General features: G+C 37.0%; 1 protein-coding gene across 5 annotated transcripts in view; it reads right to left on the bottom strand.

The window, feature by feature from the left end:
* The window catches only part of mast2 (microtubule associated serine/threonine kinase 2), a 175,887-nt gene that overhangs the window by 59,006 nt on the left and 101,741 nt on the right, over positions 1 to 15,140 (bottom strand). For all 5 annotated transcript variants that reach the window (XM_079841679.1, XM_079841680.1, XM_079841682.1 and 2 more), the window contains one exon: positions 4,546 to 4,577. In XM_079841679.1, coding sequence (XP_079697805.1) covers positions 4,546 to 4,577 — 32 coding nt within the window. The remainder of the gene's footprint in view (positions 1 to 4,545; positions 4,578 to 15,140) is intronic.

Raw genomic sequence — 15,140 nt, 5'->3', positions numbered from 1 at the left:
TCACTATCTCAGACCAGCTCGGTTTGAGGCAAATGATGCACAACATGAACGTATCTCTCCATCTGCTGTGGAGCACTTATAAACAAAAGAAAAACTTTAAGGTCTCACAAAAATAAAGGTTTGATGCGTTAACGTATTAAAATAAATAAATTCATAAATATTGGTACAATGATTTTTTTCTTAAATACTCAATCTATTCAAATAGTTATATTCTTATTTTGTATAATATATTAATCTAGTAAAAAAAAGTGTTATTTTATAATATAACAAAATACTTTGCCAAATTGTATAGCCTTTTTTACACAATTTTTATCAGAAAAATCACAATTACATTTTTTCCTCAAATCGTGCAGTCCTAGCTCATACTTATGATCTAAAACTCTTACTGTAAGTGTAGTTTAGGGGCTCCAAGCCTTTCCTTTCTTTTCTTCATGTTCATGAGTATAATAGATGGATACGCAAAAAAGTCTGCCCTTTACTCAGAGGTGCAACTGGGAACAATCCATCGACGGGTTTATCACGGTTGCACAAGCACTACATGGCGTAGCGTAAAAATCGGTTACCAATCTACCAAGTCTGATTGTGAAAGTTTTAGCAATTCCAGCCATGCTTCCCTTATCTTCATCACAAACATCAACTGTCAAATCACAATGTGCCTTCAAGTCTTAGCTTGTCCACGGCCCGAGCGAGTATCCACTTCTGTGTGAACTGAGGTCATGACGGTATTTGTTGTTAAACGACAGTCCTCTACAGTTTGTGTCCAGGAGCGTTCCGTTTTTCCAAGCAATGTGAAATACCATAACATCAGTCTGAAGAGAGAATGTAAAGAGCGTAACGATCCAAATTCTAAACAAATTAGAAGCTTCACTCTCCTCTCTCTACTTCTAGTATGTGTATATGTTGGCAGAGACACACAAACACACAGAGTAATGAGAGAGAGGGCATTCTTATGATATCACAAGACCCTGGGGGAAGTGCAGCTGTTGCCCCTACCTCAGACCGGTCCATCTCTATACACACACACACACAGTTCTGAGAAGCGAGAGAACATCAGTGTCCTATCAACTGTTCCCAGACGAATGCTTTTGGCTAAATGTAGCCTCAAGGAGACAATAGGCAGGATCAAAGCGTTAAGCCTCACTTATTCAATACACACCGCTACAGGAAAGCAAATTACACTGACACATGATCTACAGCTCTGTGTTTGTATGCTCACTTAAAGATCACTTAAAATGAACATTTGGTTGATTTACCCTAGTTTCTCTCTAAATCCATATGACTTTCTATCTTCTGTGGAACACAAAAGGAGATATTTAACAATACCTGTGTCATTCTTTTTTATACAATGAAAATGATTGGGAATAGATACGGTAAAGCTCCAAAAAAAATGACAAAAAAGTGCCATAAAGTAGGGATGCTGATACTAAAATTCTGGCTAATAATACCAATAAGTCAATTTACATATTAAATTCTACCATATTTTGACTGAAATAAAAACAATACATTCAAATATTAAAATCACAAAAACTTTAATTATTTTGAATGTTAAAGTGAATTTAGACACAATTGTATAAATCTCAACATTATGTACATGTACAGTATGAAAAATCTCATTTTGAAAATTGCCAAAAATTTAATTTAACAGTGTTAAAAGTTTTTTTCTATTATTAATGTTGTAATTATTAATTTATTAATGTTAAAGCTACACTGTGTGATATTTTCCCCCATCTAGCAGTTAAAAAGTATATGACCATCCAGTGAATATTAGTTTCTCTTCCTCTCAATTCCGATTTCGTTTTAACTCCTACGGTGGCCGATTTAGTCCAAGATTAATATGGCTTCCAGCTCGACCTCGTCCACATTCGACACGGTGCCATCGAGTGTCGCGAAAGGCAAAGCTTGAATTCACGGGTATGTCCCTCTTTGGCTAATGTACTTTCAAGATGGAGGGGCAACATGGCGACCCGCATTCGAACCCATTACCCGTATGTATTTTCAATGGCATATAATAAACTTACGAGAATACTTTATTACTTGAAATAAGTAAATATACATTAATGAGCACATATATTTTTGAAAGAACTAAGTGTTTTTAGCTAAGAATAAACTAGAAAAGTTACACAGTGTAGCTTGAAAATATATATATATATATATATATATTATATATATATATATATATATATATATGAAATCTCTCTCTCTCCCCACACACACACACACACACACACACACACACATATATATATATATATATATATACCGGTATATACACATATATATATATATATATATATATATATATATATAGAGAGAGAGAGAGAGAGAGAGAGAGAGAAAGAGAGTGAGAGAGAGAGATATAGATAGATATACATACATATAAAATAAAATTATCCATATTTAAAACTTTATAAAGTACAATTATAAGCTTTATACTTACGAAAAAAGCGTAATTGGCACAACGTATCACTAGGTAAATGTAAATGTTTTGACCTGCGCGAGGCGTTACACTTTCTGCGTAGGTTGAATACGGAAAGCGGTCTGCTGGAAGCTACGTATTTTATTTAAAAAAGTTTTAAATATGGATATATTCCTTACAAAACCCCATCAATTCGCTTCAGAAGGCCTTTATTAACCCCCTGGAGCTGTGTGGACTATGTTTATGATGGATGGATGTGCTTTTTTGAGCTTCAAACACAATGGACCCCTTCACTGCCATTATAAAGCTTGGAAGGGTCAGGATATTTATTACTATTAATTTATTACCTCCGATTGTGTTCGACAGAAAGAAGAAAGTCATGGGGTAATTTTCATTTTAAAGTGAACTACTCCTTTAAGAAAGCAAGTAATACAGGTTTTGATTGACATGAGAGTGAGTAAAAAATTACTGAATTTTAATTTCACCTTTACGGGGTTCCCACACCATAAAAGGTGAGATGGAAAGGAAGGAGATACAAGAGGGGGAGTCAGAAAGTACCAAAACCCTAAATGAATGAGGGCTAAAATGAGATTTCACTGACAAACAGCGTGGCTGAACAGAAAGCTTGATTTGATTAAGTCCTGTAATCCTGTAGCGGGTGGAACAAACTCAGTGAACCCTCACAATAGCCAGCATTCTGCCTGCTCCTGCCAGTCTCTCTGAGCTATACAAAGACGAGAAAAACAAGACCCTTAGCCTGTGTGCATAAGAAAGAGCACAACAACAGTATGCTTGCACACAAGCTTTGCAGCTCTCAATATTACACCCAAAACATAACACCTAAATATTGTCTGCCACCCTTATCTCATGATGCTGATATTACTGGCTTTGTATGATTGGCTGTAAAGAGCACATTCTTTACTGGCAGTGGGTTAAAAATAAATAGAAAGGAAGATATAGATAGGTGTGCCAGAACAGGAACTGAAATGCTCAGCTGTTGGAAAAGGCCTGCAGTAATCTGCCTGTCACTGCCCTTCCAGTCACCTATGACCCCCATGACCCTGTCCATGGGCAGTAAACAGTGTTGACACTGTGATCTAGTAAGAATGCTAACCCAACTGATACAGCAGTGTCTGAAACATTAAACTGAAACATCTATCTACACACACACAGGCTGCGTCCGAAAACCTAGGCAGCTGACTTATCAGACAATGGCTTGTAAGGCAGCGTTAAGGCACCTAGCGAAACTAAATTCGGACAGACCCTCTTAGGCAGTGTAACCGTTTAATGATCTACAGCAAAATAGAGAGAGCTTTGGTGAAAACTAAACAAATATTGAATTACTACATAAGTAATTTCTCGCTAGAAATGACGTCAGAAGTAGAAAATGTTGGTAAAAAAAAAACGTACATTTACGCACAAACTGACCAGCGAACGCAACTTTCGGAAGCCATCTTTTTTTTTCCAGCTCAACTGTCACAGAATGGAACGCATAGGATTGTGGGATATTAAAGGCAGCGAAGGATACAAATATGCTGCCTTCCAAAAGTGATCAGATGAAGGTATCTCAGGAGGCAGGAAGTGAAGCTAACATTACATTCGGACATGCCTTGCTGCCTTCCTGCAACATTTTCCAGGTTTCGGACGCAGCAACAGTATGTCATGCTAATTTCGCTAACTAGACAAGCATGCTGATCTCATAATATCAGCTGTATTTTATTGAACTGGATATAGTTCATATTTAATAATAGTCAGATCCAGATCTGTGACTTTAAATTTATCAGAAGCAAAACATAATGACTGAATATCTACAACATCAATAATACACACTAACTGAATGAGTTGGTCATGGTGTGCACACACAATGTACAGCAATGAAGAATTTCACACAAGACTTCCCTGTATTTTCTCCAACGTATTCCTAAAGTATTATGGAACAGATTTATGAAACTCACAGTACTACTAAAGTGCAATTAAAATAGATGAACCTGAACTACACACCTCTTTGCTAAATGGGCATAGCATCCTCTTCACTTTTTATACAATTTCCCAAGGTCTGATTGTTCACAATAGACCATAGATTTTTCTATCCTCGTACAGAAAAAAAGAAGAAAATCTCAAGTACTCACAAACTGCCTCTTCTGGGAAGACTCAGCTCCTTCTGAAATGAAGAAAGAGAAGAACACAAGTTTAAATGTAAATCAAATGAATGTGTCTGTGTCACATAAAGCAAAACTTGTGCACAATATATTATGGAAACCTAAATTAGATGCAGACACAAAATCATCCACCAGGTGGCACAATTCAACAACCACAATTCAACCTGGGTCACAACAACGAAAGAGACATATTTACATAGTGTAACTGGAGTAACTCTTAAGAACAGTATTTTCTTCAATTATTAGGCAGTGTTAGATTCAATATATAAGTAAAATAATGACTGAGTGGAATAGTTGCTTGCATCCAGCATTGTGGGGTTTTTTCCCCTCCCATTTTGAACCACTAGATGGCAAAAGTGAACCAATATTACACAAAGCCAGATTTACCTTAGAGCAGTGCATGCCTACTGATAGCTGGACTGAGAAAAGACAACTGATATCAGGTCCAGAGGACCCATGGGACAGAGAGGACAGACACAGAATAAGGCCATTCCATCTGTCGTCGTTCCTAGTGAATCTCCTCTCATGTAAATATCCAGTGCGCACACACACACACACACACACACATACACACACACACACAAATCAAACACTACATAACAGTGATGTTATATGCACATACCTGACTAGAAATATTTTTGATTAAATTCAGATTTCAATTTATTTGTATAGCGCTTTTCACAATAAGCATTGCAGAGGAATTCTCTCAGATTTTCAACAGACCCCCTAGAATCCCCTGAACCCTATTTTCAAAACCTCATTTGATGTGTGGACTGTGGAGAGTTCTATCTTTCTATCAAAACAAAATCTGAGCAGTGTATTAGCACTCTTGACGGATAAACAGCCAACACAAACAATGGCTTTTAGATAAGTCATTACATTCAATTATGGGATGTGTTTACAAAGCCCAACATCCATTAAAATTGTGGGTGTATGGGCAGAGGCCACGTGCGTACTGATCCTCACTGATTCAGCTCACCCAGTTACACAAAACAAGCGTTTGGTAGGGAGTACTTTCTGTTGATACCATGTTTCCTTTCATCTGGCTTAGCTATCACTTAAAAAAAACAGCCTTTAAATAGGTCACTAACGATTATTTTGGTAATCGAGAAATTGGTTGATTATTTTTACGATTAATCGAGTAATCTGATCATTTTTTAACTAAAAATAGACCTAAGAACCGATCTAAGCCTTTAAAATGATGGTTTCATAGAACAACTCTGTTAAAATACATAATACAAAATATAAACAATGATTGTGTGTCCATTATGTATTATAACAAATGCCTGTAGAGGGAGCCAACCGTCTGGTGTTGTTACACTTTACAGCAGATCAAATTCTTGTTAATTTTTAATTCAAATGTTTACTTAATCTTTAACATTTACCTACATTTTAAGTACACCGTAAGAAAACAAGAAAAAAAAACAGTTAATGTCATGGCAGAAAATTACTAGTACCTTTTCGGTTAAGCTAACAGCGATTTTCTTTAACCCTAAAACCAGAGCTGTTAAAAAAAACAGAGTTACGACACTCCGATAGACTTCCATACGAGGAATGCGGAAGTAAAGCATCATGGAGCGACCAATAGTTTCAAACAATCAATAGTTCCAGCATTGAACCCCATTCATTTCAGTGTATCTGAAGCACACTCGCTGACAAATTGATGAAATTACTGCATATTTTGAGATTTTATTGCATTAGTTGACCTCTCAGGAATCTTTATAGAAGTGGTATTTTATGAAGTGCGTTATAGTTAATGTCTATTGTGTTTATTGTTTTATAATAGATTGTTAGACTAACTGCAGTTAGATAACGTGAGCAGAACTGCAACAGCTACTATATCCAGATGCTATCGGTCATATTTTAAACAATTCTAGTCACTCTGAGATCTTTCTGTCGAATAAGTTTCGATGAGGTCAGCCCATTCAAGGAATAACATATCTAGGGCCTGGATATAGAGTTTATTTAAACTGGTTGCCCTGTTTTTTTAAACAATATTTAAAACTTCTTTCTTGGGTTCAATTCTGTATATGCTAGCATCATTCATTTATATTCACCTGTTATGTAATGCTTATGAGAGTATCATAAAATAACATTAGGACGTTAACAACATTAAAATGATAAAAGAAATGAACACTAGAACCAGTAGTGGCGGAAGAGGAACACTTATTGGCTCAAAAGCCATTTCCACACCCTAAAATTTTTTTCTCATGTTTTGCTTTTGAATTATTTTTTATAGATTATCAAATATTATAACATTAAAATATCTATTTTAGTCACTTTATTTATACTGAAGAGTTAAATATATAGGCTAATTGTAGGGAAAATCACAAAGTCTCATGCAAAACAAAAACTTCGGACTAAATTTCACAATAAATCTTTATTTAAATCGTGCATGTGCTTTATTTGTTATAATGAGAGGATTTGTCGATAATGAGAAGATTTGTGTAAAACGTAAACTTGCAATAAAATTCATTCAGCGTTTTGATCAATTCAAAGCGGATTCTCATTACAGGTAAATTAAACATAAGATTGGTCATTATTTTCAAACAGAAATGCCTGTGATTGGCTACAATACTCAACGCTGTAAAATCATGTTGTACTCACATGACCCAAATAAAACAACCAGATTACTTAAGAAAAACATTAACGTTGTCTCTTTTTTTTATCTCTCCCCAGAATAAAACGCTATTGAAACAGATTGACAGCGCGGAGTTGTTTTGAACTATTAAGAGCTCTATGAACCAAGTGACCACGTGGCGGTGAGATCAAAGCATGTCGCTACTCTGTTTTTCTATGGCTCTGCCTAAAACACGACACAATGCAATGAATATTTAGAAATATTCAGTGAAAAAAAATCATTACAGAAAATTATTATAAATTATCACGGTCCATTGGGCTGTATTTTACAGACTTTTCTTAGATTCTATTGTACTATTGTGGTTATGAGTGTGTAATACATTTATTATTCAAATCAAACTAAATTTACTATATTATGTACAGTATATTATGCATAATTATCCATTATCTTTTTTTCCAAAAATGAAACCTCGAAATCAAATATTTTACAGTAGTATTATAATGAAGTGTTTTCAAGATCAAAATTCTTTTTAGTTTTTGAATCACTTATAAAGTTTATATATTGCAATACATATGGTTATGATTTCAATTGCGGCTGTCAATAAACTGTTAAAGACATGTTTGTTCAGAGAATGAGACTGATTCTCAGTTCAATCTCTGGCTGAGAGCATAACTCATTTCAAGTGCACTAAAAAAACTTCAGCCTCCTACTGAAACCAGCTCTTATTACTGCAGGGATATTTGACAGAAGTGGAGAGAGAACATATTAGACAGGACAAATTCAATATTGCACTGACCGGGAGAGAAACGGTATAGGTAAAATTATGAGAGGATTGAGAGTGTGAGAGAGAGTGAGCGAGCTGTAACCGAATTCAGAGCGTGTCTATGAGACATCTGTCTCCCCACATCGGTGGAGGACTGAGCCAGGGAACCTTCACGTCCTCCTGACCCATCTGCAGAATATTAACACAGCAACTTCTCAAAGTGCAACCTTAGCAAAACATGAGCCTACTTTTTTTAATTAGCAACTCCACCGATACCAACCTGATATGCCTAGAGGCTTCATATATGGCAGCTTTTTCTGCTTTTCATGTCAACTTGAAATCACTTTCCCTCTGTGCTGTCAGAAAAAGTGCATCTCTCCCTCTCTCTTGACCTACGTAGCCTCCTCTCTCTCTCTCTCTCTCTCGCTCTCTCTCTCCATAACAAGCCTGAAGTGCTCATCAGTGCATTCCCACTGCTCTGACTGAACTCAGGTATGGATGCATCAGCCTTCAGGCACTGTAGATGGACTAAACCTTGTTATCTTGTGTGTAAGATGAAGTGAGTATCTACACTTGTTGCCAAATCTGATTAGTTGTGGAGCAAACCAGTGCTACCTGATATCTGGAAGGTATGAAGGTGTGATGGTGTTCGGGAGAACTGTGACAGGAGCGAGCGTGCCATAGAAATGTTCATGCCCATTATCTACAGGCCTGCACTGAACGCAGAAAAAATAAGGCAAAGCCAGACTAAGGCTGCGTTTTAAAACTTTTGTAAACTGTCTACCCAGCATAGGAAGTACTTTTTGGACTGTACTTTTGGGACATCAGTGTACAGCCTAGGTTTTGTTTGTCTCCATACTAGAAGCAAGCAGTTTGCAGTGATGCAACAAAAATAGACTCTGCTTATAATCATCGAAGTTGTCCTTGGATGCCTTTCGGATGCCCCATTCCTATTTCTGTATTTCTACCCCAGCCACTTTTTCCCGTCCATCACTAATAGAATAATTTTGTTTTATATTATTTTTAGGGCTGCCGATTTAACATGTTAATTTAATTAATTCGTTATTGAAAAATAACACAAATAAAATTATTTAACGCCCCAGATCTGTGTAGGTCATCTTACATTTCATACAGTCGATTGGAAACAAACATGATGCAGGGCAACATTTCACGGTGTAAGAGTAAGCTAGACTAAGAATAGCCCCAAATTTCATGATATTTGCCCCTGTATGATTTTTTTTGTTTCATATTTATATCATATGATAAATATGATACACTTTATTCCTAAATGAATCAGCCATTTGAACAAAACAAATTAATGAGTCAATGACATTTACCGGCACCTACTGGCAGTTTTAGTTTCTTATTTAGAGTATTACTTCATTCAAAAAAAATAAATTCATATTTTGGGGATAGTTTGCCCAAAAGTAACAATTCTGTTTAAAATTCTGTATGACTTTCTTTCTTTTGCTGCATAAAAGAAGATTGTTTGAAGAATAATAATTAATAATTTGTTACATTTATATATCGCTTTTCTGGGTACTGAAAGCGCTTTACACGGAAGGAGGGAATTTCCTTAACCACCACCAATGTGCAGCATCCACCTGGATGATGCGACTGCAGCCATAATGCGCCAGAATGCCCACCACAAACCAGCTGTTTGGTGGAGAGGAGACGAGTGATGAAGCCAATCAGTATATCGGTATATGGGGATTATTAGGAGGCCATGACGGACAATGGGCAAATTTGGCCAGGATGCCGGGGTTACACCCCTACTCTTTTTTTTTTCGAAGGACATCCTGGGAGAGTCAGGACCTCGGTTTAACGTCTAATCCGAAGGACGGTGCTTATTGACAGTATAGTGTCCCCATCACTATACTGGGGTGTTAGGACCCCCTGCTGGTCTCACTAACCAGAATGCTGGTAACCAAACTGTTTTGGTCTGTAAATATATCTAAATATATTCAGATGCAACAAATAAAGTTTGAAAAAAAGCCTGAATGTGTAATGCTATGCTGAAAACAAATTAAAAAAATATTTATTTCTAAAGTTACTTTTTGTAATGTCTATTTGATGCCTTCTCATTTAGAACAATGATGATTTATTGTTGGGGTAATTTCTCAGCCAAGTTTGATGTGCGATTTATTTGCGAATAATTCGATTTAGATGTATAGATATATGAATTACACGTTTGAACAACTCAATATCAAAAGCCAATTTGTGATGTTTCTGTGAAACTGTAATCCTAAAAATGGAAACATCACCAATTTTGGGCGACTATTTCATTTTTTATTTTTTATTTTATGCAATCTGAAGCAAATGAACTCTGTTCTGGCAGACTGATTCCATTAAGGCATATGGAGGGTGGGGTCTGGGGGAGACCAGGGAGCAGTTGCTCTGCTACACAAAGCCACACACATACACACAACAGCATCCTGGCCAAGGCGCTGTCATTGCCATGGGCTAAAAGGCTAGGCAATGAAATTAGCCAGAGTGACAGTTTGGAGCAGGCCCCCTGCTCTCCCACAAAAGCAATCTACCCAATGGAGTCCATTAATATTTCTTAAGTCCGTCCAGCATGACAGGAAGCCGTAGTGCAGGGAAATGTAATCAGTGAGATGGGCCGAAAGCAGCACCACGCTGCTTAAATGGACTCCTGGAGACAGTTAAAGCCATCAGGAGCTGCAGCGAGATAAGCAACTCTGTGTTTACACTGTTATAAGAGCTTACCAGAGGTGGCAGATTTTAGGTTTCAGGGGTTAAAAAGTGTGTCGCATCAAGATGCTGTGGAATTTTATTGTGACCTTGGGTAGAGTGGAACCTGATGGGATCCAGTTATCCTGAGCAACAGTTTTGTGTTTGACTGACAGCTCTAAATCTCTCCCCGATTAGTCCTGACGTTTGGTGGTGGGCCCACCCGGATAGATTTCAAGCTAGCAAAGCTAATTACAAAAGCCTCAGAGCTCTTGAGGCTAAGCAGCCATACATTAAGACAAAACACACACTGAATATTCGTTTAGCATCATTATGATTCGTTACAGGGAGAGTCAGGCTCCACTCACATGAACCTGACCCATTAAGACCATAATAATGCAATGGCAGTGCTAGAGCACTGAAACAAACCAGAGCTGCTGTGACTGCAGGTCAAAATGAAAATTGGTCCTTGTGACTCCAAAGATCAGCCAAAAACAACATCACCCTTCCCTTACATCTCTGTGGATACATACATACAGGGAGTGCAGAATTATTAGGCACGTTGATTTTCTGATCATATTTTTTTTCCAGGCACATTTGACCAATTCCAAACCACAGTAATCCTAATAACTACTATTGATTTAGTATTTAATTATGTATAAGTGATATATAATTGTTCATGAAGGCTGGAAATGAAAAACACCTTATAATCAGGTGTGCAGAATTATTAGGCATGTTTTCTTTTACAGATAAATTGAGCCAAAAAAGAGATTTAACTCAGACTGAAAAGTCAAAAAGTATTAAATGCCCATGAGAAGGATGCAATACTAATGCAATACTAGACATTGCAGTTAAGGCGTGACCATTGGACAGTGAAATGCTCGTTGGGTCAGCAGGGTCAGACAAAAACAGGTGGTGAAGAAAAGACACCTGTTAACCGCAAAAGAATTAAGAATTAAGGTGAAGAATTAAGGGTGAAACCATCAGGAACCCTTTAGTCTCCAGCGCCACCATTTTCCAAAGCTGCAACCTACCTGGAGTCTCCAGAAGTGCAAGGTGTCAGGATCTCAGAGACTTCAGTTAGGTAAAGAATCCTAAAAAATGACCCCCACTAAATAAGAATCATAAGCTGAAGTGTTGTAAAATACATGAAGCCTGCTTTTTTATAGGCTTTATAGGTTTTATAGGTTGAGAATGACTCTTGAAGGACCAGCACCACATCCTCTAGTACCACTGTTTGAAGAATTCATCTTCCAGAATCTGGCAGTACGTTTTGGGAGTTCATTTTAGTCCATCCTGAAGTCCGTTTTGCAGAGATGGACTAAAAATGAACTCCCAAAACGTACTGCCAGATTCTGGAAGATGAATTCTTCAAACAGTGGTACTAGAGGATGTGGTGCTGGTCCTTCAAGAGTCACTCTCAACCTATCTGTCCATAAAGCCTATAAAAAAACCTTCTTCATGTATTTTACAACACTTCAGCTTGTGATTCTTATCTAGTGGGGGTCATTTTTTAGGATTCTTTACCTAACTGAAGTCTCTGAGATCCTGACACCTTGCACTTCTGGAGACTCCAGGTAGGTTGCAGCTCTGGAAAATGGTGGCGCTGGAGACTAAAGGGTTCCTGATGGTTTCACCCTTAATTCTTCACCTTAATTCTTTTGCAGTTAACAGGTGTCTTTTCTTCACCACCTGTTTTTGTCAGATCCTGCTGACCCAACGAGCATTTCACTGTCCAATGGTCACGCCTTAACTGCAATATCTAGTATTGCATTAGTATTGCATCCTTCTCATGGGCATTTAATACTTTTTGACTTTTCAGTCTGAGTTAAATCTCTTTTTTGGCTCAATTTATCTGTAAAAGAAAACATGCCTAATAATTCTGCACACCTGAATATAAGGTGATTTTCATTTCCAGCCTTCATGAACAATTATATATCACTTATACATTATTAAATACTAAATCAATAGTAGTTATTAGGATTACTGTGGTTTGGAATTGGTCAAATGTGCCTGGAAAAAAAATATGATCAGAAAATCAACGTGCCTAATAATTCTGCACTCCCTGTACATACATAGTGCCATACTAATTACATAGTACAACAAGCCCTTGATCTAAAAAGTAAAATAAATAGTAAAAATCTTGTAAATATGTACATGCTTTGTAAATGTATATGTCAGAGGAAAAAACATAAATCATACAAATATGCACTGTCTCTAATGAAAATGCAGTAAAAACAGAACTATTGTGAAATATTACCATTTAAAATAAATGTTTTCTATTTTAATATATTTTAAAATGTAATGTATTCTTGTGGCAATAAAGCTTAATTTTTAGCATTTGTTACTTCAGTTTCAGTGCACATGATCCTTCAGAAATTATTCTAATATGCTGATTTGTTGCTCAAGAAATATTTCTTATTATTATCATACATTTTGAAAAAAAGTTGCGCTGCTTGATATTTTTGTGAAAACCTTTACATAAATCTTTTTTTCAGGATTCTTTGATAGAAAATTCAAAAGAACAACATTATTTGTAATCAAAGGGCTTGACATCAACTTTTTTGCTCAACAGCCACGGTGGCTAGTGGTTTTCAAAAGTTAATAGACACTCAGCATTTTCACTGGCCACAATTTTACTGCTTGGAAATTACATTTTATATGATTAAAGTTGATTAACTTTGATTAAAGTTGACTTGGCATGCTTAAATTACTTGATTTTGAGTCATTTTACTTGATTTAGAAGATTTAAAACCCTTTCAAACTTTCAATGCAGAGTGACCACCCAAATCAAGAATACAGTGTATATCAGCTGGTGTGCAGGTGGTCAAGGGGTGGGCAATATGGCTAATATGAGAAACTTTATATACAAGTTATTTTTGTTAGGCTGTATAAAAGAACAAAGAAGCAAATTACAAAAACAATAGTACATTTCTTTAAAAAAAAGATACAGTTACAGTAGGTTTATTTAATATGTATACATTTATTTAACGCCTGTAGTTGTTTGATTAACATTAATGATATTGTAACAAGTATGAATAGTGTGACCCCTTTAAGAGTGCGCGCTCCCTGTTGAACTGCCTGCGTTTTGTGTGGGTGCGCCCTGCACCTCGAGCACCCATGTGTGCGGATTATTTTCTGTTGCTAACATTTAGTTATTTTGTTTTATTAAGTAATGCTGTGGACGGAAAGGAGTTTGTGACGCACTCTTGTGAGAGTTTTGCAGGGAATAAAGTGTGAGCTGTTTAATGTCGATCGCCTCCGTGTTTGCATCAACCCCAGTTACGTTAAGTGAGGTATCCCTATTGTCATTCGTACACAACGCATTACAACGTAATATTCTGACACATATCCAGTTATTACCCACCTGTTTACGTACACTTAAGCCATAACTGACTGTGCTCATGCGAGATACCCTACACAACGGAAATTTTGACATCTGTGTGCGCTTGTATTTGACTATTCAGGCGCAAGGAGAACTGATCACGCGTGCTACAGAGAGAGAGCGCGCGCAAGTTAATCGATAAAGAATTGTAATTTTGTGAATTTTAATATTTTGTGGTACAACGGTCTTGGCATTTCATTTGGCTGTTGGCTGAAATTATATTCAACCCGCCAAAGTGGCTAGTGGGAGTGGCTGCCTTACCCGCCACAGCTGAAATCTACCCGCATTTGGCGGGTGTTAATGTCAAGCCCTGTTTGTAACATTAAAAATGTTGTTACTGTCACTTTTGAACAATTTAATGCATCCTTGCTGAATAAAAGTATTATTTTTTTTTTATCTTTTGAACAGTAGTGTATTAAGAATGGTTTTCTTTACAAGTAAAAATTACAATAGCTGGAGATTATACAGCTGTAATTTAACTAAATAACACTGGAAACTGACAGAGCGAGATGAGGCCAAGATTAATACTTAGGGTTAGAAGTTAGTGCTAAAACATACTTAGACTTCGTAGATGTTTGCCTTGGCGAGCACCGCAAAAAAAAAAAAAAAAACATGTAGCCACATGTGAGGTTCACACTGACACTTGAAGCATAAAGAATTGATGACAGCTGTCAAAGTGCTGCCCTGTCCCAAGCCAAGTACAGTGTCCAAAGGCTTCCAGGATGGAAACGGACAGCACTGGTCAAAAAGTCAGAGCTTGCTGGTTCCTTTGAGACCTCACCAGGGACACTGGACAGCCTCTGACAGTGACAGGCTGTGTGTGGGACAGCAAGATTGCCAGGACAGGCACACAGCATGTCAATCATGCCAGCTCTTTCTGGCTGGCATATTTCCTCAACAGATGATTACGGATGCAGGAGGATAATCCTGACGGGTACCAATGGCACACTGTTTTAAGCTTGGTTAGCATAACAAATGGTCTCTTAAAGATAGTTTGCAGCTTCTTAAGTGTTTATGAAATATGACATTTGTGCTGTACATGAAACTGGTGCAATTTCAAGCAATCAGAAGATATTTCATATTTAATGCTCTGTTGTTGAGAGCGGGACTATTCACTGCGGGTGGGACTAGCAATGAGCCGA

This window comes from Gobio gobio (assembly GCF_949357685.1).
Source record: "Gobio gobio genome assembly, chromosome: 17".
In the NCBI taxonomy this organism is placed as follows: domain Eukaryota; kingdom Metazoa; phylum Chordata; class Actinopteri; order Cypriniformes; family Gobionidae; genus Gobio; species Gobio gobio.
This window is presented reverse-complemented; position numbering and strand designations above follow the sequence as displayed.